Source organism: Eretmochelys imbricata, chromosome 5, assembly GCF_965152235.1.
Source record: "Eretmochelys imbricata isolate rEreImb1 chromosome 5, rEreImb1.hap1, whole genome shotgun sequence".
NCBI lineage: Eukaryota > Metazoa > Chordata > Testudines > Cheloniidae > Eretmochelys > Eretmochelys imbricata.
In genome coordinates, this window is record NC_135576.1 from 25768281 (window position 1) to 25793887 (window position 25607).

At 43.1% G+C, this 25607-nt stretch overlaps 1 protein-coding gene across 4 annotated transcripts in view; it reads left to right on the plus strand.

The window, feature by feature from the left end:
* Window positions 1–25607, plus strand: part of SLC1A3 (solute carrier family 1 member 3) — an 88944-nt gene that overhangs the window by 17287 nt on the left and 46050 nt on the right. For 3 of the 4 annotated variants that reach the window (XM_077816248.1, XM_077816249.1, XM_077816251.1), the window contains exon 2: window positions 6313–6450. The exons of the other annotated variant lie outside the window; for it this stretch is intronic. In XM_077816248.1, coding sequence (XP_077672374.1) covers window positions 6313–6450 — 138 coding nt within the window. The remainder of the gene's footprint in view (window positions 1–6312; window positions 6451–25607) is intronic. 4 annotated transcript variants of the gene reach the window in all.

The window sequence follows — 25607 nt, forward strand, 5'->3', positions numbered from 1 at the left end:
AAATTTAGGTGCTGACAAATGCAAAGTAATTGGAAAGAATAATGTGAACTACTCATTGCTAGTTCTAAATTCAGTGTAAACCCCAAGGGGAAAGGCCTAGTGGTGAATGTGGACAGCTAATGTGAAAGCTTTGCTCAGGTCACAGAAATAGTAAAATATATATAGAAAGGGTCTATAAAAATTATTTAGAGGCATGGAGATTTTCAAACACTAATGTGTAGTTCAGAGAGGAAATGAGTAAGAGAGAGAGGACAGGGTAGAGGTATATAAAATGATGAATAGTGCAGGGAAAATAATCAAATGCTTCTAATGCTGTTGATCAAGCGCTCCTATTTGTCTTCTTGTAACACAAGAACAAGGGAATATTCAACAAAAATGAAACACATTAAAATTATTAATAGAAACACTTTTTATGAAGAGAAAAGGAGTACTTGTGGCACCTTAGAGACTAACCAATTTATTTGAGCATAAGCTTTCGTGAGCTACAGCTCACTTCATCGGATGCATACTGTGGAAAGTGTAGAAGATTCTTTTATATACACACAAAGCATGAAAAAATACCTCCTCCCACCCCACTCTCCTGCTGCTAATAGCTTATCTAAAGTGATCACTCTCCTTACAATGTGTATGATAATCAAGTAGGGCCATTTCCAGCACAAATCCAGGTTTTCTCACCCCCCCCCCCACACACACACAACCCACTCTCCTGCTTAAGCTATTACCAGCAGGAGAGTGGGTTTGGGGGGGGGGGTGAGAAAACCTGGATTTGTGCTGGAAATGGCCCTACTTGATTATCATACACATTGTAAGGAGAGTGATCACTTTAGATAAGCTATTAGCAGCAGGAGAGTGGGGTGGGAGGAGGTATTTTTTCATGCTTTGTGTGTATATAAAAGGATCTTCTACACTTTCCACAGTATGCATCCGATGAAGTGAGCTGTAGCTCACGAAAGCTTATGCTCAAATAAATTGGTTAGTCTCTAAGGTGCCACAAGTACTCCTTTTCTCTTTGCGAATACAGACTAACACGGCTGTTACTCTGAAACTTTTTATGAAATACATAATCCACGTACAGAATTCACTGCTACAAGATATCATTAGATCCATGAGGTTAATGGAAGTCAAAAAAAGGATTACACATTTATATGGATTGTGGAAACATCCACAGTCATATAAAATATAGAAATTCTCACGCTTCAGGGCATAAACCAATCACTAACTTTTTAGAGTGAGAAAGAGGTTTATTGCATTCCATATATGTCTCTAATTAAGAACTGGCACCATCCTCAGCAACTGCTTCTGGTCATTGTGAGAAACAAAGTACTAGACAAGTGCTCAGATCTGACCTGGCAGGTTCCGTTACTACCCATGTAAATCAGTGGCATGCAGTTGTTCATTATGTCTTATTTGAAACAGAACATTATTCCCAGAATTGATGCTGAATCAGCATTAACAGCCACCCTCAGTTTGGTGCGTTATTTTTACCTAGTAGAAGAGTAAGAATGTCTGTCTCAGTTAGGTGTCAGGTTTTGGTGTCTTCTGTTTGCACCAGGAAGGAAAATTCAGATCTTGTACCTTGTAATGGAAGCACTGTCTAGTAATTTTCTTGTGGAATACATGTTGATGTTTTCAGTTTAAAACAGCTAGGTCTGGCTTTTGATCATGTCAAAAATAAAAATAATTTATTTTTATATTTTGTTCTGAAATATTCCACAAAGAAAGTTTATTTAAGAAATATGCACTGTAAATAAATCTACAGTCCTTTATGTCCACAACTGCATGCTTCTGAAATAGAGAAACAGGTTAGGGATTCACTATTACTTTTAAAAACTGGAAACTCAATGGTTTTACAAAACTGAGTTCCTGTTAATGTTCATTTCAAAATTGTTTGTCTTTTTATCTTTGAGAATTTCTGTGCTAGTTTCAATATTTCAATTATTTCAGGGGAAGAAATCTATTGAAGCTACAAAACTTAGTGAAGGACCCAGCCACAAAGTTCAGATATCAAGGTGATGAGCTCAGGAAAAAGCCCAGCATTAGAGAGAAGATTAGATTTAAATTTCCCTAGAATTCAGAAGTGCTTCGTAGTGGGTTAGGGTTGACCTCTAATTTTCTAACTGTGACCGGATGGTTCTACTGATGTAGAAACTAAATCCTGTTTGAAGGTGTGTGGCCTGCCATCCATCCCATCTATACAACACTATGAGCCAGGTGCTGAAACAGTTTTCTACCATTTCAAGACCAAGCCCATACTGAAGTATAGACAGGACTATAAGAAGTTCTTTATCTGCTCGATAAGGGGATTTTTATGTTCCTTTTAAAATTCATTTTACAAAATGACGCATAAATTTTGTCTTTCAAAATAAACTGCTGGTGCTTAGTTTCCTCTCGTAGAATCTCAGAAGACTCCTTTTGTTTTGCCCACATAGAAGAATATATCCATTATATTCACTGTTACTCAAAGGAAAAAGAATAAGAATCATTTTAATAAATAAATTATTCTCAAAAATGCATTAGTTAAAATGTATTAATTTTAATTAATTAATTGGTCTCCCTTCTAGCAGAAAGTTTAGTTGTAGCACACTAAATTACTCTCCACCTGGTGTTTATACCTTTCGGATAATTATAGATAATTGTCATGTTTCCTAGCCACTAGAGAAACAGGTATAGTTTCTAAGATATGAATGGGGAAAATGGGCACTCTAAACTTGTTACATCTTCTTGGTGCGAAAGTGTCTAGAATTGAATGCAGTATTCCAATTTTAGTTTCACCAGAGTCATGCTTCTCCCTGTCCTATGATATCATGGCTCTGTATAAGCAGCCCCAAAGCACGTTTGCCTTTTTTTGATGCCATTTGTATTATGAGATCACATCTAACTATTTTACCCACTTTCATCCCTATGCCACTGTCAGCCTTATTATTTTTTTCTTTCTATGAATAATTTGTGTTTTGGACCATTTTGTCCATTGTGTTTAAACATGCTGAATCTCATTTGAATATAATCACTAAAAAAAACTGCAATAAAATATTCCCAAGGCTGGGTCTAGGATTTTGTAAGCCCCACCGTTCTTCATGGCAGATTTACTCTCCTTCCTCCCCTCCCAACCACATTTTCATCTTGTATCTCCTTTCTTCAAATTTACTCTTCCTCATGTGTCCCAGGGGAAATTGGGGCACAGCATCAAATTCCCTCCATCCCCACATTCTAGTCAAATAAAGGAAGAAGTTCTAGCAGCTGGGCGTTTTCTCACAGTTGGCCAACAGAGATCACACTGTCCTCCGCACTTTTAGCACTATCTATTGCTAGGCCATTAGTGAAATGTCAACTAATGCAGAAAGACAGCAAAAGACTCCATCATTGGGACTGTCCCACAAGCTGGGAGTTTTCCAGGAATTCAGTTGCATCTGTGATGGGTACATCCTAAAACCCGTCTCTGATTATTCCTAACCTCAGTTCTTTCTGTTTACAAGAATAACTGTACAATTCAACCAAGGGTCTGGTTTTGTTGTAGTACTATAGTTACCTTTTAAAATTCCACTCACTGACTTTAACAAACAGTATTGATTTTTGTCTTGAAGAAGCCAAAAGATTCTATTACAAAATGGTTCTCCACTACAATGCAGAAGTGGTGCACCGTTTTACCATTCAGAAAGTTGGGCTTCTGATATCATAGATTGCTTGCTCTTTACTTATATAAAAGGTAGAGGAAAAACCTGTGCAACAGGTTGCGGGACGTTTTATGTGAGGCTTTGTTTCAGTCCAATGTTCAGACGGAATCAGAAACCTGAAACTCTTACTGAAAAAGGCCAGCTCCAGCATTCAGCCTCTTCAAGCCTGATCCTGCAGGGTACTAGAAACTGCTAAGAGGTGTTAAGCACCCTGCTTCACAGCAACACTGGATCAGGCCCTGCTTCCTGATTTGATTTTGATAGATAGCCTTATCACTATACTTTATCTTTAAAGGTCCACTACATCGATAAGCTGCTTTGTCTCATTGTTTAAGACTTTTAAAAGATAGCACTACAGATGAATTGAAACAAGTTAAGAAAATTTGCCATATCTTTTTCAGACTTATTAGTCACTTTAAAAAAACATTGTAAATATGTTCTATAGCAAGGATATAAAATGTGGTATTTAAATATTTAAAATCACTACTAAGTTCATGTTAAATATCTTTTTTATTTTTCATAGATTTTAAGGTCAGATGGGATTATTATGATCATCCTGGACTGACCTTCTACACAGCAGAGTCCATAAAATTTCACCCTATTGACTCCTGCACTGGAGGGAATTATTCTTTTAAATCCTTTCCTGCACTGCTAATAACATTATCTGACCATAATTAATCCTCAAAACAAACCTTTCCAGCAGGTACATTATGTATCATTATACCAGTTTTACAAGAGGGGAAACTGAGATCCAGAGAGGTTAAATGACTTGCCTCAGCCATACATGATGTCATTGGCAAAGCAAAGATTAGAGCTCATCTCATAGCTCCCAGGCCTCTGCTCAGCCCTAGATCATTCTCTGCATCTCAGAAGTTCTGATTCCTTCTACTATGTAATGCTGGACAACCACTGTAATATTGCATACAGTGGTTTACAGAACAGCATATTAAATAACACAGAAAAATCAGCAGAAATTCTTGGCATCTCAAAAAGAAAAGGAGTACTTGTGGCACCTTAGAGACTAACAAATTTATTTGAGCATAAGCTTTCATGAGCTACAACTCACTTCATCGGATGCATGCAGTGGATGCATCCGATGAAGTGAGCTGTAGCTCACGAAAGCTTATGCTCAAATAAATTTGTTAGTCTCTAAGGTGCCACAAGTACTCCTTTCCTTTTTGCAGATACAGACTAACACGGCTGCCACTCTGAAACTTGGCATCTCAAGTTTCAGGAGCTGCAGTAACTGCTTTCACATTCAGATAATATTCACAGAACTATTCACTGAAGCCCCAAGTCTCCACTATGTGCAAAAAATGGCCTTAGTGGACAGAAAATATAGCCCTTATAACACTGTATAAGGTTTGAATCCTGACATGCTCAAAGACCCTTCCTTACTGATTTCTGTGGGGCAAAAGGACGCCTCCATCTGAAGATAATTACAGAATCAGAGCCTAAGTAAGAAGCCTGTCTATTCTACTTGCTTATTATTCAGCACGGTGCTTATTAAGTGTAGAAATGAAGTGTCCACATACATTACTCCAATAGATTCTTTATGCACAAGAATTGTGTTTTCCATACAAAGAAGAGAACCACAGACAACTCATGCCTCTCCATACTGGGGGGTGGGGGAGCACAATCTAAAGGGGAGAATACATGACTGCTCCATGTGTCTTCTTTGCGCAGTGACACCCCCCGCACCCTAAGCCCAACCCAGGCCGCTGTGTTCTCCCTGCCCCACATTACCTGTGGGGGAGAGGGCTCTGTCCTTCTCTCCCCGCACTTCACCCTGGCACATTTGGCCGCTCTCCCTGGCAGCCGGGCGGGGAGCAGGATAGAGCTGCTTCTGCCTGAGAGAGCCTGGCTGGGAGGCAGCAGGGATCCCCCACCCCGCCCCGGCATGCTTGTCCCTTGTCCCCAGCAGACGAGCCTGGGTAGGGTGTGGGCCACCGCTGCCTCACAGCCAGGCTCTCTCAGGCAGAAGCAGCTCCATACCGCCCCCCACGCGGCTGCCAGAGAGAGTAGCCAAATGTGCCAGGGAGGGAGGCACAGAGAGAGAACGACAGAGCCCTTTTCCTCCCCACCCCCAGCAGGCTAATCTGAGGCGGCACTTGACTCACATATACCCCCCCCAGACACATCGCCTCTGAAGAGAACAACCACAATCATACTGCAGGAGAATTTAAGGACAGCTCCATCCACAGAGCAAGGTGCCGACTCTATAACATGCTTTGTGACCAGGTAACCTCATAGATTCCTTCTCTCCCCAGGCCATATGACCTAATATTCAGTGCATTACTGTTTTTTATTTGAAATTGTATATTTTAATATTGTAAAGGGACCTGGAGTATTAACTGGGCACCTAATGACTGAATAATATTTTCTATAAATTTAATAAATAAATAAAATTATAGTGCAAGCAATAAGCCACCTTCTGATATTCTTACTCATGTTCAGAAGCAATTCCATTGACCTCAATGGGACTACTCAATGTGAGTAAGGATATGAGAATCTGGTCCATAATAAACTCTGTATGTTCTACTGAGACACCTAATGGCAACAACTGCACACACATTTATGTTCAGATTATGTTACTAGTGCTTAACCTAAAAAAGTAAGTCATGCTTTTTGTTTCCCTCAGGCATAATCCTTGGATTTTGTCTCCGACCATACAAAATGAGCTACCGGGAAGTCAAGTACTTTTCCTTTCCAGGAGAACTACTGATGAGAATGTTGCAGATGTTGGTCTTACCACTCATCGTATCCAGTTTAGTTACAGGTACAAAAGCCTAATCAACTTTTTAAAAGTTTTCTCTCCTCTTCATGAATTTGTTAAAGATAAAAACATGAAGTCATAAAAAAATGTACACTCCATAATCTAGACAGACATGGCATTGCAAAGCTATATAATAAATTATACTAACCTGCAACATGAGGTATTGCTCACAAAAAAGTAGATCCACACTCAAAAAACAGCCATATGATCCAAAAGCTGGATTTTTCAAATGCCAAAGTCATTGTAACTACACAAAACAACATATCTACTATCAAGTTGCAGTTGGCTGTACTCTTCTTCCTTGCCCTTACATCCTGCCCAGAAACTGTCTTCCACAATGTCCTACTGCCATCAAGGGCAAGAGAATAGTCTATATTCCACTGTTGTTCCAAGACTGGGTGGAGATTTAAATTACTCTGTGCTGAGTTTGGGCAGGTACCTCTGCCACTCCTCTGTCACATACTTGTCTACCTCCAGTCTGTTCAGTGGCAGGATGGAGGCCAGGAAAATATGTATCTGTTGTGCAAGAGACTTCAGCCTCCATTCCATCACTTGTGGAACTTCCTCCTCAGTTCTGGTTTCCCTTTTCCACCCAATAGGCTCTTCTAAGCCTCAAGACCCCATTATTAACTTGCTCCTGGTATTAGTCAAGCTAGTGATGATGAAGTTGCAGATAAGGAGAATAATAAAAATAAATAATGCATTGTCCATTTCTAGTGACTTTCTTACAAGGTTGAATGTTAATTAATTAAGGCTCACAACATATATGTGAGGTAGGAAAGTATTATTATCCCTATTTAATAGAAGAAGAAACTGGGGAATAGAGAGGTTTATGATTTCTAATGTTACACCACAACTCAGTGACACAGCTAGGAATAGAACCCAGATCATATGACTCCATTTTATGATCTAAGCACAAGGCCACACTAGCTTTACTGGTATAAGATCCATAAATAGGGTGACCATATTTCCCTTTGCTGAATACAGGACACCTGGTAAAATTACTCATATTCAAGCGAATTCAATGGCAATCAATCAGAAGTATGCAGTACAAATGTTCAAATTAACATCAAGTTGATTGAGCCCTTGTTAAAAAGAAATACTGCGTAATTGGATTCTTTTTATTTACCTTCTTATCTTTAAGGTTCACACAGGGAGAGGTAACACACACACTCTCCCATACACCTCTCTCACACAGGGTAGGTAACTGACCAACCTGACCCTCCCTGCCCTGCACTCTCTGCCCTCCATGCCTGGCTGAGCCCCTGGGACAGACCCGCCTCTCCTGGTACCTGGCCCCACATCTTCCTGAGGCAACTCATGCCGGGGGAGGGGACATGCAGGGTCACATGCCTCCCTCCCCAGATTTCTGCCAGGGTTCACACCAGAATGTGGCCAGCGGCAGCCTTTCAGATGCTTCCAGCCGCAGGGGTGAGGAGTGGGGAAGGGATGACCTGGCCCATGTCTTCGCAGAGCTCATCTCTTCCCACCCCTCCCCTGTTTCCCTGTGACTGGAAGGAGCTTGTCCCTTCCTGCCCGCACAGTGTCGAAAGGCAGCTAACGCCTCCAGGCTGCTGCTGGCTACCGACATAACCGAGCTGCCTCCTGTCCCCTGGCTACAGCACGGGCAGGAAGAGGTTAAGCCCTAAGGATGAATTGTGCACCTGGACCCAGGGAACCTGACTACTGGGGCTTCAGCGAACCCAGCCAGAGAGTTGGCTCAGCAGGGACAGGTGCCTAGGGGACCGAGCAGCCCATCATTCCCTGTGGGGCAGGACCCAGGACGGGGTGGAGGGGCGGGTGAAGAGGGTGCGAAGCCCCTGCCCAGGGCACTTCTGTGGAACCTGCAGGGTCGGGGCACGAACAGGCTGGAAATTGCTTCCCCCCGTCCCCACACCACTCCAGAGCTTAGCTGAGGGGTGGCGAGGTTTCCCTGTGCCAGCGCTGTGCAGGACTTTGTCACATCCAGGGTTCGGTTCTTCCTGGCCAGTGCCCTGGGCCGAAGGGTCTTGGGCTTTCCTGGGGCGCCGGCGCAGCCAGAGGCAGTGAAGGAAGGAAGAAGCCTGCCAGTGAGGCTGCTGGTGCGCTGAGCACACCGACCAGGGGCTGGTTCTCCGCACAGCGCTGGGAGCGGGACGCGCCCCGCCGAGAGGGATATGGAGGGGCAGCGGGGTTGGGGGGTAAAGGGACAAAACAGGGAGAGGACAGCAAGAGGGAGAACATGTAAAGGGCTGATGGGTGGGAGCCAGAGGCAACACATAACCAGCTGCTGCCTGGCGCCTGCCCACACTCACCAGCCACCACAGCTCGCAGTGCAGTGCCAGCCAGAAACAGGATGGAGGACAGGACTCTGGTGATCAAGAGCCAGTCTGCAGAGTGGGCTGCACGGACGGACCAACAGGGGGAGCGTCCGACCCCACACGCAGCAGCTTTACTCTGCCACCAGCCTTGCAAACCCTCCCCCATTGTCGGCCACTGGACCTCCCCTCCCCCCCCACTCACCGCTGGTGGGCAGGCAGCTGGCAAGCAGGGATCCGGCCAGCAGCAGGACCTGCTAGTTCTGATGAGGGGGAGACAGAAAATACGGGACAATTTGCCCGTTTTTAAGAAAAAGTCGGGACACCTCCAGGAAGGCTTAAATATGGGATTGTTCCTTTTAAAACCGGATGTCTGGTCACCCTATCCATACGCTGAGTACAGCAATCTTCTGTTCTAGTGGTTCTTAAACTTTTTACCATGAAGACCCACTTTTCTGAAAGCAAATGAGCACAGACTCCACCTTCACAAGTGCTAGAGAATTATGGGTTCTTTTTGCTATGGGGCAAAGGGGGAATTGCCCCCCTTCCTGACTTTGCATAGCTCCTCGCCAGCTGGCACTGTGGTATCTCCCCCCAGGCCCATGAGAGCTTCTGTGGGACAGGCCAGACCAGAGGCCAAATCTCCGCGATATCAGTATCACCCCATGGTCCCCATTAGCCAGACAGGAAGCAGCAGTGATGGCCTGGGCTGGAACTGATCAGAGAGTGACCCAGGCCCCGATCCCTGCCATGGAACAGCCATCAATGAGACACCTTCCCAGCCCTTCACCCCCTGGGATAAGACAGGGACACCACCTCCAGGTTGGGAATGGCCTGCTAACTCCCTACAATGAGCCATAGCCTCAGTGGGGAGGTAGAAGTAGGGATGCTGACACAACTTTGCACTCCTTGAATTTTTCTGAAATAATGCCCAGGAGACAATATTCATATATATCAGCTATTAATGAAAAACTAGATTGCTAAAGTATGTAGTGTTATAATAGTATTTATTTTGACAAATGTTAGTGAGATAGAGGAGTTTGTTTCTATGTACATAGCTTATACAGATGTGGAAAGTCTGACCCAAAGTGAAACTAGCGACTCAGTTGTACATCTCCCTACGGGAATTGGGATCCTGTTTCCTTTGATTCCCGTTTCTCCCAACCTGCTCTCCATCCTTCTGTTGCCCCTCAAACTCTCTCCCTTTCACCTCCTCCCACCAGCATGGGAAGGCACTGAAAGCAGAAGAGGAGAGTCAATCTCCCTGCCCTCAGTGCTGAGACCACTGCCACCCCCAGTGACTTGGATGAATCACTGCAGGAATAAAACCCCTGCTCAGTCCCTGTATCCCTTCATCCCTGCTGGGTGAGTGAGAGAGACTCTAATTGGAGCTGGAACAGCAAAGCAAGACATTTGGAAGAAAGCCCATGTAGTGATTTGCATTGTCTTATTTTCAAAAGTGTAAATAAAAAAGAAAGAAGACAGATTGAGAGAGCCTGTTCTGCACAACGTCCATGGCCTCAGTAGAGGCTTTTGTGAAACAACAGTCTTTAAATGGGTTCTCAGCCCCGTGTCTTCTGAAAGAACCTTACATCACCTGATATGAGCAACTCCTAGTTTTATAGATCTTCATGGCTGATATTTTTCCTGTTACACTCCTCTGAGCCTTGTACTTTTTTTAGTCTTCTCTTTTTCATGAGAGGCATTAATATTACCACATTTAAAGGTTTTGGCTAAAACTGACAAGCTATCCATCCATCTAAGGTACTTATATGGTCGCCATCACTATAGGAGCTAAGTGCCTCAATGTATTTATCCTCACAGCACTCCTGCCAGGTAGGGCTAATCCATGCTCTATGCTTTGAACATAAACTAAATATATAATATAATATAATTAATATAATATATAATAAACCCCCACAGTACCTCAACCAGGGTCGGGAGAAGAGCAGAATACTCCATGCAGGCCACAAGGGACAGATTTGATTCTCCAAGGAAGTGCTTATATATTTTTATTTTTTAATAAATTCATTGGATAATATCAGTGTTTATTTTTACGCATTTTTTCAATTTTTATCAATTTAAACCAGTGGTTCTCAACTATTTTCCATTGTAGGCCACATATGCAGCTCTCTATGGTTATGTGGGCTGCATCCACACAATATATATACTCCCCGTATGGCTCTGAGAATGTCACATAGGCTGCAGCTGTGTGCTGACTGGGCCGCAAGCAGCCCCCGGGTTGAGAACCATTGATTTAAACTTTCGCAGTGATACTACTTGGTGCTCTAGTGCTACAAATAACAATATACATAGATATTTGGTGCAACATTATCTAAACTGATAGTTCTGCAAATTGTTTGCATAGAGGTTTTATAAACATATACACATGGGGATTTGGTGCACAGTTATACTCAGGTAAGTATGCAGTAAGTATTTAATTTATAAATGACAGATTATCATCTTTCTAGATATAGTATGATGTAATTTTTAATTAAATTCATATTTTGTGTATTATAAGTAACTCACTAGCTAAAAGCCTAATGCTTCTCAAACCAGACTTGGTATCATATAATCCAAGCTGTTATTGTTAGTATTTTGAATATATACCTTTGTTCTTTGTAGATTTGGGAGAGAGTCTCACAGAACATAATGCTCTGGGTTTCTGCAAACTTTTATGTATGTGTGACCAAAATATTTGGATGTGTGGACAATCCCAGGAGGTGTATATGGTGACATATTTGCCCATACACTATAAAATAGATTGGGGCTGTTTAATTTTGTTGAGGATTACTGAGGTGTAGAAGAAGTTACAAGAGTGTAAAACTGAGTCATAATTACACAATAGTTTCTGGCTGTTACACAGGTAATAGATGAATTCAGAAATTGAAGGGTTCTAATCTTCCGTCAATACATCTACATAATTCTGAAAGTTATACACATAAATTCATGGGAGAATAAACTTCAAAGGCTGAAGACAACATATTGGCTGTACATTCACATCCCGAGACTATTTTGGTCTTTTTCCAAAAGAAACAATTCAGAACCTCCTTTCTTTGGCTATTGTAATATTTAACAGAAATAAGCATATATGGATTTATTAAAAGCAATTTTATTGACCATATACTTTGCAAGGGTCATTAGTCTTGCAATACTTTTTATGAGAATTATGTACCAACATTTTTGAGACATTACATCAGGATCACCATGCAATTAAAATGCCTACATTGAAATATAAAGCTTTAAACTTTGCCCTACAAGATTTGTCTGAGTATTTCAAACAGGGAGACAATTATTCAATGTGCAATGGTATCATAGTGAGGTATGGTTTAATGTCTAAGCCACACATTTCTGAGCGAAAATTCACCCAAATTATTCATGAGCAGTCTTTTTAAAGAACATAGTCTCTATGCAGAGTCTGAGACAAAATTTGAAATCCAAGGAGTTTTGTGAAAATTTCATTGCAAACTTTTGCAAAGCTCTAAATGTATCCCAGACTGGTGGAGCCTGTGGAACTCTTTCCCTTATATTTTTGTAGTAGTTTGGGATTTAGTTATACAGACATCATTGATTTTTAAAAGTGTTTTTTGTGACTAAATCCTTGTAACAAAAAAGGCCTTTTCCCCTGCTCACTGCCATGCCCACAGTTTCTGTCCAGATTGTTTTACTGTCCAAACTTAGATCAAATCAACAAAAACACAGTTCCTCGGCCCATTCTGGGCTACATCTCCCACGGGTGTTTCCCTCTTTAGTTCTCAGATTCCTTCTGCCCTGTTAAGTCCTGGGGACTTCAACAGATCGGCTGCTTCTGCTTCCCAGCCTTCCCTCTCAAGGGACTCTGACAGTCCTGCTGCTCTTCAAGACTCCCTATTCCCAAAGAGCAGGCAGTGAAGGCCATGTCTGCTCTCTGCACCCCTTTCTTGACTGTCTCTCAGGCTCCCCTTCATTAGGTTTTTCTCTCTCTCTTTCTAAGCCCAGGTGCTCTCTTTTAAAGCTCACCTGGGGGTCAGTTGGCCAGTCACAGGTGAGGAGCAGGGCCGAAGGTCCGTTGCCACCCTTGTGACAAATCTGTGCAGCTCCCTAAACTTATTTAGGGATTATCAAATGTGATATAAAATACTAAAAAAGCACTAAGAAAAAAAATACGTTTTTTTCTAAAGGTAACAATTCTAGATTCTGCAAAAGCTCCACAGGCCTACACACTTTGGATTTGCTCCAAATCCTACGGAGACTATTATTGACATCAGTGAGCTTTAGATCAGGCTTTTACGGTATTGTAGACCTTAATCTTGAAGATTCTAGAAAATGGAATCAGGAATCAAAATAATGTCCCTATCTGCTGCAGCACTTCAAAGAGTACTGTAGAACTGACAGGCTCAGCAAACATATGGGGAAGGTTATTAACACCAGATGACACAATTATTTCATGATCACAACACTGTGTTCAGCATTGTACAAACATACTGTGATTGAACTGAACGTGTACTTCTAAGAAAACCCAGGATGTCAACACCACTGCAGTCATTTGCCCTTAATGAGCCACATACAATTTCCTATAATTACATCTAAAGGCTCTGCTAACAAGCATTTCCAAATTCTGGACTGTGATGGTCAGAACTGTGTCCTTCCCTTCCTCACCCTCCCAAGACACTTTAAGTGTATCTTGACCTCTCTTCTATTTGCCCCACAAAATCACAGCATGAGGAAAGAATTAGACAGAATGCAACATGTACAAACTTTATTTTTCCTTTCTCCAACTGTGAAAGAACATCCAACAAAAAGCAATCAAGACAAATCAGGTTATGACTCTTTGGCTGTTTGGTAGCTTCAAAGCAAGTTCACAAATTTGGGAATTGGTCCTCTGCTACCATGGGCTTCCAAGCATCTTCTTCATAGATTTCCCTGTCCTCCCATGTTGAAATATCCTATCTTGGACACAAAGGTGGCAATGAGCGGGCCCAGTAAGGTGACCAGATGTCCCGATTTTATAGAGACAGTTCTGATATTCAGGGCTTTGTCTTATATAGGCACCTATTTCCCCATCTCCCTGCCCAATTTTTTACACTTTCTATCTGGTTACCCTAGTGTCCAGATACAAGGAGACATGCAATAGTAATATGGCTGTCTAAAGAAGGAATGACACTTGTAGATTTAAACAGCATGCCTAACTCTTCACAATCTTTCACTAACACTTAGTATTATTTATTATGTGTATTATAGTAGAGCTAAGGAGCCGCAATCAAAACTGGGGCCTCATTGTGCTAGGCATTGCACAAACAAGTACTGAAGGACAGTCCTGCCCCAAAGAACTTACCATCTAAATAAATAAGACAAACACACGTGGAGTTGTAACAGAGGTACAGAGAGATGAAGTGACTACCTGACATTACACAGCAGGTCAATGGCAAAACTGAAAATAGAACCAAATCTCCTGACTCCCAGTCCCACTGCCCTCTCCACAAGATCAAAATATTTCTCCAAATGCTATAGAATTCTCTTAACCCAAAGATACTTATGTAACAATGCAGTGTAGAAGATTGGGTATGGAAGGGTTATCCAAGCATACATAATCATCTTGATTGCTGTTAGCTGTACCCAAATTCCAAAACAAATGGACTATCTGAACAAATGTGATGAGCAAACAGGTAGAATGCTCTCAAATGGTTTGGCACATAAGATCATATATGTTTATATTATTCAAGTGAAAAAAAGGGAGCATTCACATTTCACTCTGTACAGTAGACAACAATTCATACATCTGTATGTGGTGTAGTTTTGGTTTTGCAGTTTACTGGTATAATTTTTAAGGCTGCTAGTTCTGTGCTCAGGAGCTGTCTCATTCCACATTTACTCAAATTATCTAGAGTTGATGGGCTATTTTCTATGCTGGTGTAAGCGAACAAAACTCCATGGACATCAATGGAGTTATACCTATTTATGACAGAGAATTTGTCCTGGTGTATCTTAGTACCAGGTCTGCTGCATCTCTGTCCAAATAGGTTTCTTTTACTAATTCCATTTGTCTAAGGACATTATTCTAAAAAGGAGCCATCAGACAATCATGCATCATATGTATTAATTTAGTTTTGATAACATTACCTTTGGCATCAGGCAATAAATCTGCCTCTAAGGCTTAACTGGATGAAACTCCACTCCAGTAGGTTCTATGGATGACACCTGTGGGCACTATCAGCAGCACCCTGATCACTGACATTGCTTAAAGAAAGCTGCAGGCCCAGTTGGAGGCAATTATACACTTTCTGTTGGGGGATTGTGAGCACCTGGATGGCAATCACCAAAATAATTGGGAGAATATAAGTGGAAGAAACAGGAAGCAAGGGGCAGCTCAGAAGAAGACTCAGAGGGTTAGCCTGGGCTGAGGAGTGAGGGTTGTAGGGAAGCCTACCCTTGCTGTAAGCCTATTGAGGGGACCTGCACGAAGACAAGAGATCCAGGCACCAGGAACAAGATACTGCACTGGCTAGTGGAACAACAAAAGGAGATGCAGCAGACCAGCAAGTGGGGAGGCAAGCACTTCTGAGTTGGCAGGCAGAGCAGCAGCGAAGTTGCAAGAATTAATCAAGGAGCAGGCTGAGGTACAGCAACTGCTCCTGCAGGGGCTGGTTAGGGTGACCAGATGTCCTGATTTTTTACACTTGCTGTCTGGTCACCCTAGTTCCAGTGAAGGAACTGGAGATTGAATGGTGAGCCTGTGATTATGTAAGGTGAATGGGAAATGGCCCCAACACCTTTTTATTAACCTTTGAGTGGGTAGCTACTAGCGCCAGAATGGACAAGGGTATATGGACACTTTGGCTAGCCTCTTATCTGGCCAGCGAGGCTCAGGAAACCTATGTGGCCCTGAGCAATCACCAGGCCAAAGACTATGATACACTGAAGGCTGCTATTTTGAACAGGATTGGCCTGTCAGCTGAGAAATATGACCAAAAATTCAGGACAGCCAGATGGAACAGCAGGATACATCCCAGGGCCTTTGTGCAGAAATTGTCAGCAGGGGCCACACAGTGGTTGCAGCCGGATAAACAGGGCGCTGAGGCCCTAATTGACTCCATTATTCTGGAGCAGTTTACACAGAGCCTACTCAAGATGAGTTCAGGCACCAGCCAGAATCATTAGAGGCAGTGGTGAAATTAACAGAAGAGTATGTGGAAGTGGACTTTTCATAAAAGAGCTGGGTACCCTGATGACCAAGGGCAGGAAAAAGAAGGCGGAAGAATCTCATACAGTGAAGCACAAGAAGGGAACGCGGGGAGCAAATGATGGTGCCTCAGATGCCCACGCAGTAGTCTGCTACCAGTGTGGAGGCAAAGGACACATAAAGAGTGACTGTCCCTACATGGACTACAGGCTCTGAGAGTGGACAGGTGTCAAAAGGTGACTTGGGATAAGAATGATTTCTATCAAAGTAGGCAGAAGAACAACAAGGGGTGTTGTGGATTCAGCGGCAGCATGTTCCCTTGTATGGAGTGCCCTGGTAAGGCAGCAGTGACGACAGAAGGGGGTGATCATCGTGATCTATTGTATACATGGGGAAAAGAGCATTTATCCTGTGGCCTTAATCCCCTTGCAAGTAGCGGGGAAGTTTAGATGGCAGGAAGTAGGGATAGTAAAGTCATTGTCTTACACAGTAATGCTAGGAACTGACTAGACCCCATTCCTCTTATGTAGAAAGGGTAGAAAGCGGGAGAAGGGACCCTAACTGATGGGTCAGCATGAACAGCTCACGAGTGGACACCCTCCAGGGAGTCCTCCAGGTCCAGTGTGTGATAACTCTAGATGTAAGAAAAGACTCAGAAAGACGTATTACACTGGAGGATTCGGGGGGAGGGGGAATGTGAGAGGACAGTGAAGCTGGGATGATAAAGCAGTGACACCTAGAGGACAAAGAGGGTGGAGGCTCAGCTAACCTGCCCCTCCTCACCCCCCCCCCCTCGAAGAACAAGCTGAACTGAAGGAAGGTGAAAAGGAGTACTTGTGGCACCTTAGAGACTAACCAATTTATTTTAGCATGAGCTTTCGTGAGCTACAGCTCACTTCATCAGATACATACCGTGGAAACTGCAGCAGACTTTATATATACACAGAGAATATGAAACAATACCTCCTCCCACCCCACTGTCCTGCTGGTAATAGCTTATCTAAAGTAATCGTCAGGTTAGGCCATTTCCAGCACAAATCCAGGTTTTCTCACCCTCCACCCCCCCACACAAATTCACTCTCCTGCTGGTGATAGCCCATCCAAAGTGACAACTCTTTACACAATGTGCATGATAATGAAGTTAGGCCATTTCCTGCACAAATCCAGGTTCTCTCACTCCCTCACCCCCCTCCAAAAACCCACCCCCATACACACACAGACTCACTATCCTGCTGGTAATAGCTCGTCCAAACTGACCACTCTCCAAGTTTAAATCCAAGTTAAACCAGAACATCTGGGGTGGGGAGGGGGAGGAAAAAACAAGAGGAAATAGGCTACCTTGCATAATGACTTAGCCACTCCCAGTCTCTATTTAAGCCTAAATTAATAGTATCCAATTTGCAAATGAATTCCAATTCAGCAGTTTCTCGCTGGAGTCTGGATTTGAAGTTTTTTTGTTTTAAGATAGCGACCTTCATGTCTGTGATTGCGTGACCAGAGAGATTGAAGTGTTCTCCGACTGGTTTATGAATGTTATAATTCTTGACATCTGATTTGTGTCCATTTATTCTTTTACGTAGAGACTGTCCAGTTTGACCAATGTACATGGCAGAGGGGCATTGCTGGCACATGATGGCATAAATCACATTGGTGGATGTGCAGGTGAACGAGCCTCTGATAGTGTGGCTGATGTTATTAGGCCCTGTGATGGTGTCCCCTGAATAGATATGTGGGCACAATTGGCAACGGGCTTTGTTGCAAGGATAAGTTCCTGGGTTAGTGGTTCTGTTGTGTGGTATGTGGTTGTTGGTGAGTATTTGCTTCAGGTTGCGGGGCTGTCTGTAGGCAAGGACTGGCCTGTCTCCCAAGATTTGTGAGAGTGTTGGGTCATCCTTTAGGATAGGTTGTAGATCCTTAATAATGCGTTGGAGGGGTTTTAGTTGGGGGCTGAAGGTGACGGCTAGTGGCGTTCTGTTATTTTCTTTGTTAGGCCTGTCCTGCAGTAGGTAACTTCTGGGAACTCTTCTGGCTCTATCAATCTGTTTCTTTACTTCCGCAGGTGGGTATTGTAGTTGTAAGAAAGCTTGACAGAGAAGGAAGGTGGATTCCTGACAAGGAAGCCTTGGTGGGCCAACCCACCCTGGCAGTCCCAAACCAGGGGAAAGATAAGGCAGGGGGAGAGAGGGATCCCAAAATTATGGCCCTAGAGGGACAGTTCATGTGGGTAGATATAAGCCCAGAGCCAAGTAAACTGGAGCAAACACTTGTGGGATGTGACTGGTGCAATAACCTATGGGCTGAGGTGGAGCTGTCGGGATAACCTCCATTGTCAAAATGTATTTTTTGTGAATGGAAGGCAGGAGACCCTCACTGGTAGTCCATGAAGGGCTATCCCCAAAGGGCACTGACACCCCCAGTACAATCCTAACCCCATAAAGATGGTAGTGCATAGGCAGCAAAGAGGACCTCTTTCAGAGGCAAGAAAAGGCCTCACGTGAAATAAGGGGGGAGGTGTGTGACAGGGCCCTATTGGCAGCACCCTGACACTGACATTGCTGCAGTCTGAAGAAGGCTGCAGGCCCAGCTGGAATTAGTTATAGGCTTTCTGTTGGGGGATTGAGAGTACTTGGGTGGCAATCACTGAGCTAACAAGGTAATTGGGAGAATGTAAGTGGATGAAACAGGAAGCAAGGGGCAGCTCAGAAGGAGGCTGAGAGAGTGAGCCAGGGCTGAGGCATGAGGGCTGCAGGGAAGCCTACCCTTGCTGTAAATCTGCATTGCAGTGTGTTACTATGTAAGAAAAAAAACCCAGTGTGTGTTTGTGACTGTGAAACTACCTGAACTGGCCAGGAAGTGTGGTTCACCAGCTAGCGATGGAGGTGCCCTGTGACAGTCCTCTAGTAATTTTTTATAATTCTGACAGTCATAAATATCCTTTTCTAACACATGGACATGAGTATTAGTAGACAACGTAAAGGAACAGATTCCCCCCTCCTAAGCAGTAACATCCTTGAGTGCTAAAGAAGGCAAAAAACTCCAGGATGTTCACCTTGTGATGTTTTCTAGGAATCAATCCATCAAACAAGGAAGGCAGGGAATCTTCCTTCTACCCCCAGATCTGTAGAGACCGGAGCTATGCTGCATGAGTTTCAACCCTTTTATGTAGCTCTGATGGTTTTATCTCCACCTGGCAACAAGTCTCCTTGGAGAAATCATGCTACTATTTGCTAAGGCCCGCTGCAACGCTTCGTCTCAGTCAAAACAGTTAATGCTGCTTCAAAACAGATTTTAACTCCCTCCTTGATTTCCATATATAAATCCACAGATTGAACAGAACAGAGCTTGTTTAGCCTAACCAAAAGAAGGCTGAGGGGAGATATGATTGTTCTCTAGAGGGATAAATACCAGGGCGGGGAGGAATTATTTAAGCTCAGTACCAACATAGACACAAGAACAAATGGATATAAACTGGCCATCAGGAAGTTAAGACTTGAAATTAGATGAAGGTTTCTATCCATCAGAGGAGTGAAGCTCTGGAACAGCCTTCCAAGGGGAGCAGTGGAGGCCAAAGACATATCTGGCTTCAAGACTAAACTTGATAACTTTATGGAGGGGATGATATGATGGGATAGCCTAATTTTGGCAATTAATTGATCTTTGACTATTAGTGTTAAATATGCCCAATGGCCTGTGATGGGACACTAGATAGGGTGGGATCTGAATTACTACAGAGAATTCTTTCCTGGGTGTCCCGCTGGTGAGTCTTGCCCACATGCTCAGGGTTTAACTGATCACCATATTTGTGGTCGGGAAGGAATTTTCCTCCAGGGCAGATTGGCAGAGGCCCTGGGGTTTTTCACCTTCCTCTGCAGCGTGGGGCATGGGTCACTTGCTGGAGGATTCTCTGCACCTTGAAGTCTTTAAACCACGATTTGAGGACTTCAGTAGCTCAGACATAGGTCAGGGGTTTGTTGCAGGAGTGGGTGGGTGAGATTCTGTGGCCTGCGTTGTGCAGGTGGTCAGACTAGATGATTATAATGGCCCCGTCTGACCTTAAAGTCTATGGGTGCCTGCTCCAAAACTCCATAAACATCCAGTCCCAGGAGCACTAGTGGAATGGCATCCACAGGGTTTCAGGGAGGGAGATCCAGGGCCATGCAGCCAATATTCCTCCTCTTACATGAAGGAAGGAGGCGTTGCACTGCAATAAAGTTCCTTCCATGCACATTTTGGAGGAGACCATTGGCTCTGTATGCTGCATGTGTAACAGTTTGGGTACTGAGAACAGAGATGGAAGCTAAATATATTGAAGCACCACTCTGTCCTTGCCTTCCGTGTTTCAGGTTAAGAGAAGCTAACATTCCTACTCCAGCTCATATAGTACATATATGAAAACTGAGAAACACCTGGGTAATATTTTGCCCTGTACAGTAGGTCATAAGAGTGATATATGTTTCACAGACTTCTCACATATTTCTTTTATAGGCTCTAAAAAAACTCCCTAAAAAAAAATCTAAGTGCAGAGTCAACTGAGAAATAAAATACCTGGTAGAGAAATGTTTACTTATCAGAATAATATAAGAGCTGTTTATTTTGTTTTGCTTCAGCTTCAGCATGTGGGGTGTTTGCCAGTTCTACTGAAAAGAATTATCTATTTGAAATTAATATGGTTTTATGATCTACATACTGGTCCCATCTAGGAAGAGGAAAAACAAAATCCCATAATTTAGAGCCTTCTGGAATGTTATAGGTTTTAGAATTTAAAATATTGGGTCAGATTCTGACCTCAGTTAAAGACCTTTGTACTGTGCTGCTCATATAAAAAGTTGGCTTTATCAACCAGCTGAGAATTCCCAGAGTGTAGGAATACCTGAATTGTGTAGAATCTCCCCCAATATGTACACTTATCAACATCAAGATTCTGGACATCTGAATCTTGATGCTAATCTATACACTTACATGATTATTTGAATAATTTGATTTCTTGTATTCAGAATCAGAGAATACAAAACATAATTTTCTCTACTTCAAAGCCCTTCAAAACTCTACCTCTGCCTGCATCTCTACTCTCAATCATCAGCAATCCCAGCTGCCAAACTGCTGCCTCAGAAGTCCCAGTTACAGTCATTCCACTATTGAATCCTGCCTCACTTCTCACTGTTTTGTTGTTTCACTCTTATCTTTGTTTTTTAGCATGCCATCCCCAGTGCTCTTCCAATCTTCTTTCAGAGTGGTAGCCGTGTTAGTCTGTATCAGCAAAAAAAGCAAGCCGTACTTGTGGCACTTTAGAGACTAACAAATTTATTTGGGCATAATCTTTCATGGGCTAAAACCCACTTCATCGGATGCATGCAGTGGAAAATACAGTAGGAAGATATACACACACACAGAGAATATGAAAAAATGAGTGTTGCCATACCAACTGTAACAAGACTAATCAATTAAGGTGGGCTATTATCAGCAGGAGAAAAAAACCTTTTGTAGTGATAATCAGGATGGCCCATTTTTTTTGCCAATTTTCTTTAACGTCCTTCCACAACGCCCATTAATACTAATCTTGTGACCCGTTATAGGTAAGAAGGGAGTGAAAGCAGAAAAAAATTCCCTTTTTTGAGTCAAATTCTGATTTTAGTTAATGCGTTTACCAGATCTACTCCAGATTTACAGAAGTGTCTTAGGGCCTGAAACTCATGGGAGGCTTTCTGCTGGGTTTTTAACCCAGCTCTAAGAGCAGGATCTGACCCTATAACTAACCCTTCCTTTGGGTCTCCTAATGTGTTTTGTGTTGTCTGCCTACTTTATAAAGTAAGCTTAATCAGCCCACTGCCAGCACAAGTAATCAGTGACATGATAAGGTCTGAGACTATAGCAGACACACAAGCCTACAGTCTATTCAACCACACTAGATGTCAGTATCCACAAAAATTGTCCAACTTAGAGTGTATTCATTTTTTAACACATTGTAAATTAATTAAAATACAACAAAGTGTTTTAAAATGTGTCTTAAGAAAACAAAAACACAAGGTATTTAATATACTTTTAACTTCCGCCTACCCCACCACTACAATATCAGTATATTCCCAAGTATTCCATAGCTGTAGAAACTAAATTGTCAGGCAGCTTCTGTTTTGTGTCCTTGTACATTTTAGGGGCATATACATTTCTGTATGTGCACAAGCATTTACTCATGCAGTTTGCATAACTGGACAATTGTACTATTTGATCTGATTGTCCAAATGCTTGTTTGTGCACACACAGAAATGCCTGCATTTGCACAAAATTGAAGCCAGGTAAAAATCTGGCCATACAAATCTTTTTGTTTGTAAAGGACCCACTCCCAATCTTTATTTAAATGGGACTATTTGTGGGAATAAGAACATATGAAGAAAGGTTGCTAGGACTGAGTCCATACTCTGTAGCAATTTCTTTGCAAACTAGCACTTTTATAGCAGCTTTGACTTGACAGTAAGCAGCTGAAATCTACCAACAAGACTTCTTATGCTCAGCTGCTAGGCTGACTGCCTGCTGGGTATAAGCAACCTTTTGGACCTCATTTCCATGGAAACAGAAGTCAGACGGATAAAACTCCGTGGGCAAAATTACACAAGAACACAGGGTTTGCAATACCTGTTTAGACTAATAGTTGCATCAAGTCTGGTAGTCTCCACAAATGATTTGATGTTTCAGAAACAGGCAACAACCCCAACATTCTACAATGCACCTCTTGACGTGTGCAGTACTGTGCATGGTGTGGGAATGCTGAACTCTAATAATGATGTAATGAAAATCCCAAGATGTACCCTAATTTGTCATAAGTGTTTCACTCAGTGTGCTGCTTGACAGTGGTAGAAAATGGCAAGATAAAAGCGTTGGGGAATTTAAAAAGGAGTCCAAGAAGCACTAGTACTAAAATATTTGGAAATTAACAAACAGCTCAAGATCTCAGTCAAAGCAAGCTGGCATGAGTGGGGGGCTGTCCCATCACTCAGTGGCCATATACTTCCAAAGCACTGACTTAAAATACAACAGAATTACAGGCAGATTGAAAGAAGTGCTGGAAAATTATTTGCTTATGGGCACTTTCTTGAATATGTTTAGGGGGCAAAATTGACCAAGGTGGAAAAAGTATATATCATTGAAAGCTATATTACAGAAATCATTATGTCCTGGTGTTGAGTGGAGAAGAAAGGAAGGAGAAAAGGAGATGATCAGATCAGGGACACCTGAACTTCAAAAAAAAAAAAAAAAAAAAAGGGAGGAGATTTGATGGGATTTGAAATGTACTCAAGGGCCATCAGCATTTGGGATTTGAATTGCAGGGCCATCACTAGTGAAAGACTTCCAAAGGGCAGGGAGAAGTAGGATAGGGCATAACTTTAGCTATGGCTAGAATTCTGTGTCAAATTTCTACTGAGGAACATCAAACCCCAGAACGATGGAGGGATATGACAATATTTTGCCAGAGTTTCTGAAACATCTTGGCACCAATGCCTGTCCATGGTTGTTAATGAGGGTGGCCTGCCAAGCATGGGTGCTGCGTGACTCCTCCATCTGGGGAGGCTGCATGCTCCTGAACCATGGCCCTGCCCATGCCCGGCCTCCTCCCACCGAAGCTGAGCCCATGCTCCACCCCCAGCCCTGTTTGGCCCCTTCCCTCGAGGCCCCACCCCAGCCCGCTGCTCATGCCTCTTCACCCCCTCCCTCAGGGCCCCCCACTTGTCAGCCAGCCACTCATTGTGCGCCTCTTCGCCCCCTCCCCCAAGCTCCTGCCAGCTGGCCGGCTGCTCATCACTCACATGCAACTCTTCGCCCCCTCCTATGAGGCTCCCATGTGGGTGGAGTGGGGATGGGAAGAGGCAAAGGGAGGGCAGGATCTCGGGGGGAAAGAGGATGGGTGGGAGCAGGGCCTTGGGGCAGAGCCCAGGAAGGACCACAGTCAGAGTTCCCTTTCGCCAGTGCGTTCCAAAGGTGGCGGGCCAGCTGTTTGGGGAGGCTTAGCTACTGACCAATCTCTCTGCTATCTTTCGTCTTTAAAGTCCTATAGTGGCTTATCCTCCAGCTTATATCTCCAGAGGTGAGGACAATTCTCAGTGTCAATCAAACTGGCTTCCAGAAGGGTCAAAGTGTATGTGACCAAGTCCTAGCCCTCACTACATATATAGAAAATGGGTTTCAATAGAACTCGAAGACAGGAGCTGTTTTCTTGGATCTGACAGTGGCCTAAGATACAGTATGGCATACTGGTCTTCTGGTAAAAATGTCAAGAGCTCTCCCAGCATTGGTGGTGGTCATAGTTGAACTTCTACTTCATGACAGGCATTTTCATGTATCTATGGGTGATAGAACAGGTGCATGAAGAAGACAATCCAATTCCTTACCCCAAGACTCTGTGCTTGTGCCCATCTGTTCAATATGTACACAAATGGCCTGCCACTGACTCAGTCATCTATTTATGTAGATGACATCTGCTGCAATATCTAGTGGCACTCTTTCACCAAATTGGAGAACATCTTGAATGCTGACCTGACCAAGATGGGAGCCTACTCTAACAGTTAGCTCTTCCAACCAAGTGTGACCAAGACAGTTTCAGGCATCTTCCACCTCCACAATACAAGCATGAATTAGACATCTTCCTCAACAGAAAATGACTGAAACATGAGGCAAAACTGGTCTACCTTGGTGTCACACTGGACTGCTCTTTGACTTTCCACTACCATCTAAAAAAGACTGTTGCCAAAGTCAGGACCGGGAATAATCTAATCAGCAAATTAGCCAGTTCAACATGGGGTGCAAGCACATAGACACTTCACATATCAGCTCTAGCACAGTGCTATTCCTCAGTGGAAAACTGTGCCCCTGTGTGGCATCATTCACCTTACACTAAATTGGTAGACGTTGAATTGAACTCAATCATACATGTTATCAAAGGCACTAATGCCCCACTCCTATCCCATGGCTACCAATTCTGAGCGACAAAGCTTCTCCACACATTCATCACAGAGCGTCTACAGCCAGACTAGTAGAAAACTTGTGCCAGTCCAGGTCTTTCACTGTACACGGACATTTTCAGTCACTGCAGAGCATGACTTACATTGTGGTGTCCATTGTGGTCTCAACTGCCAAACCGGAATCTGTCAGCAGCAACCATATGGCATGATGAGTGGTTGGCTAAAGATCTTTGGAATGTTTCCTTGTCGCTGATCCAACCATTTGGCTGCCAGGATTTGACCTGCCACATCACCTTTGGACTCTGCTGAACAAGTTCTGAACTTGCCAAGGAATATGCACAGCTAATCTCAATGTATATGGTCTGTGCAACAAGTCATTTAGTCAATGGTGCACACTATTGACGAGTGTTGACTGACTAGATTTCATGGTGGTCTTAGGGCTCTTCATACTGCTGATGAAGGTGCTGTCGGGTGACTCAGCAAGCATTGCAAATGCTGGAAGAAAAAGAATGCCAGTTTTGCACCACTGTTACCCCATTTACTTCAGTAGAGTTATTCTTCAGCTATATGGTTGTGACTGAGTGCAGGAAGAGGCTCAGTATGTTTCTTATTCTGCTTGAAATCAAGCAGAGTGAAAGAAGCCCAAACAAACATGGATTTGATAGAGCTGCTTGTGGTACATGAAAAAGTCACATACATGAGCCTCTAGGAGGACCACTGGTTAAAGAAACACTTAAAGAGTCACCAAACTAAATG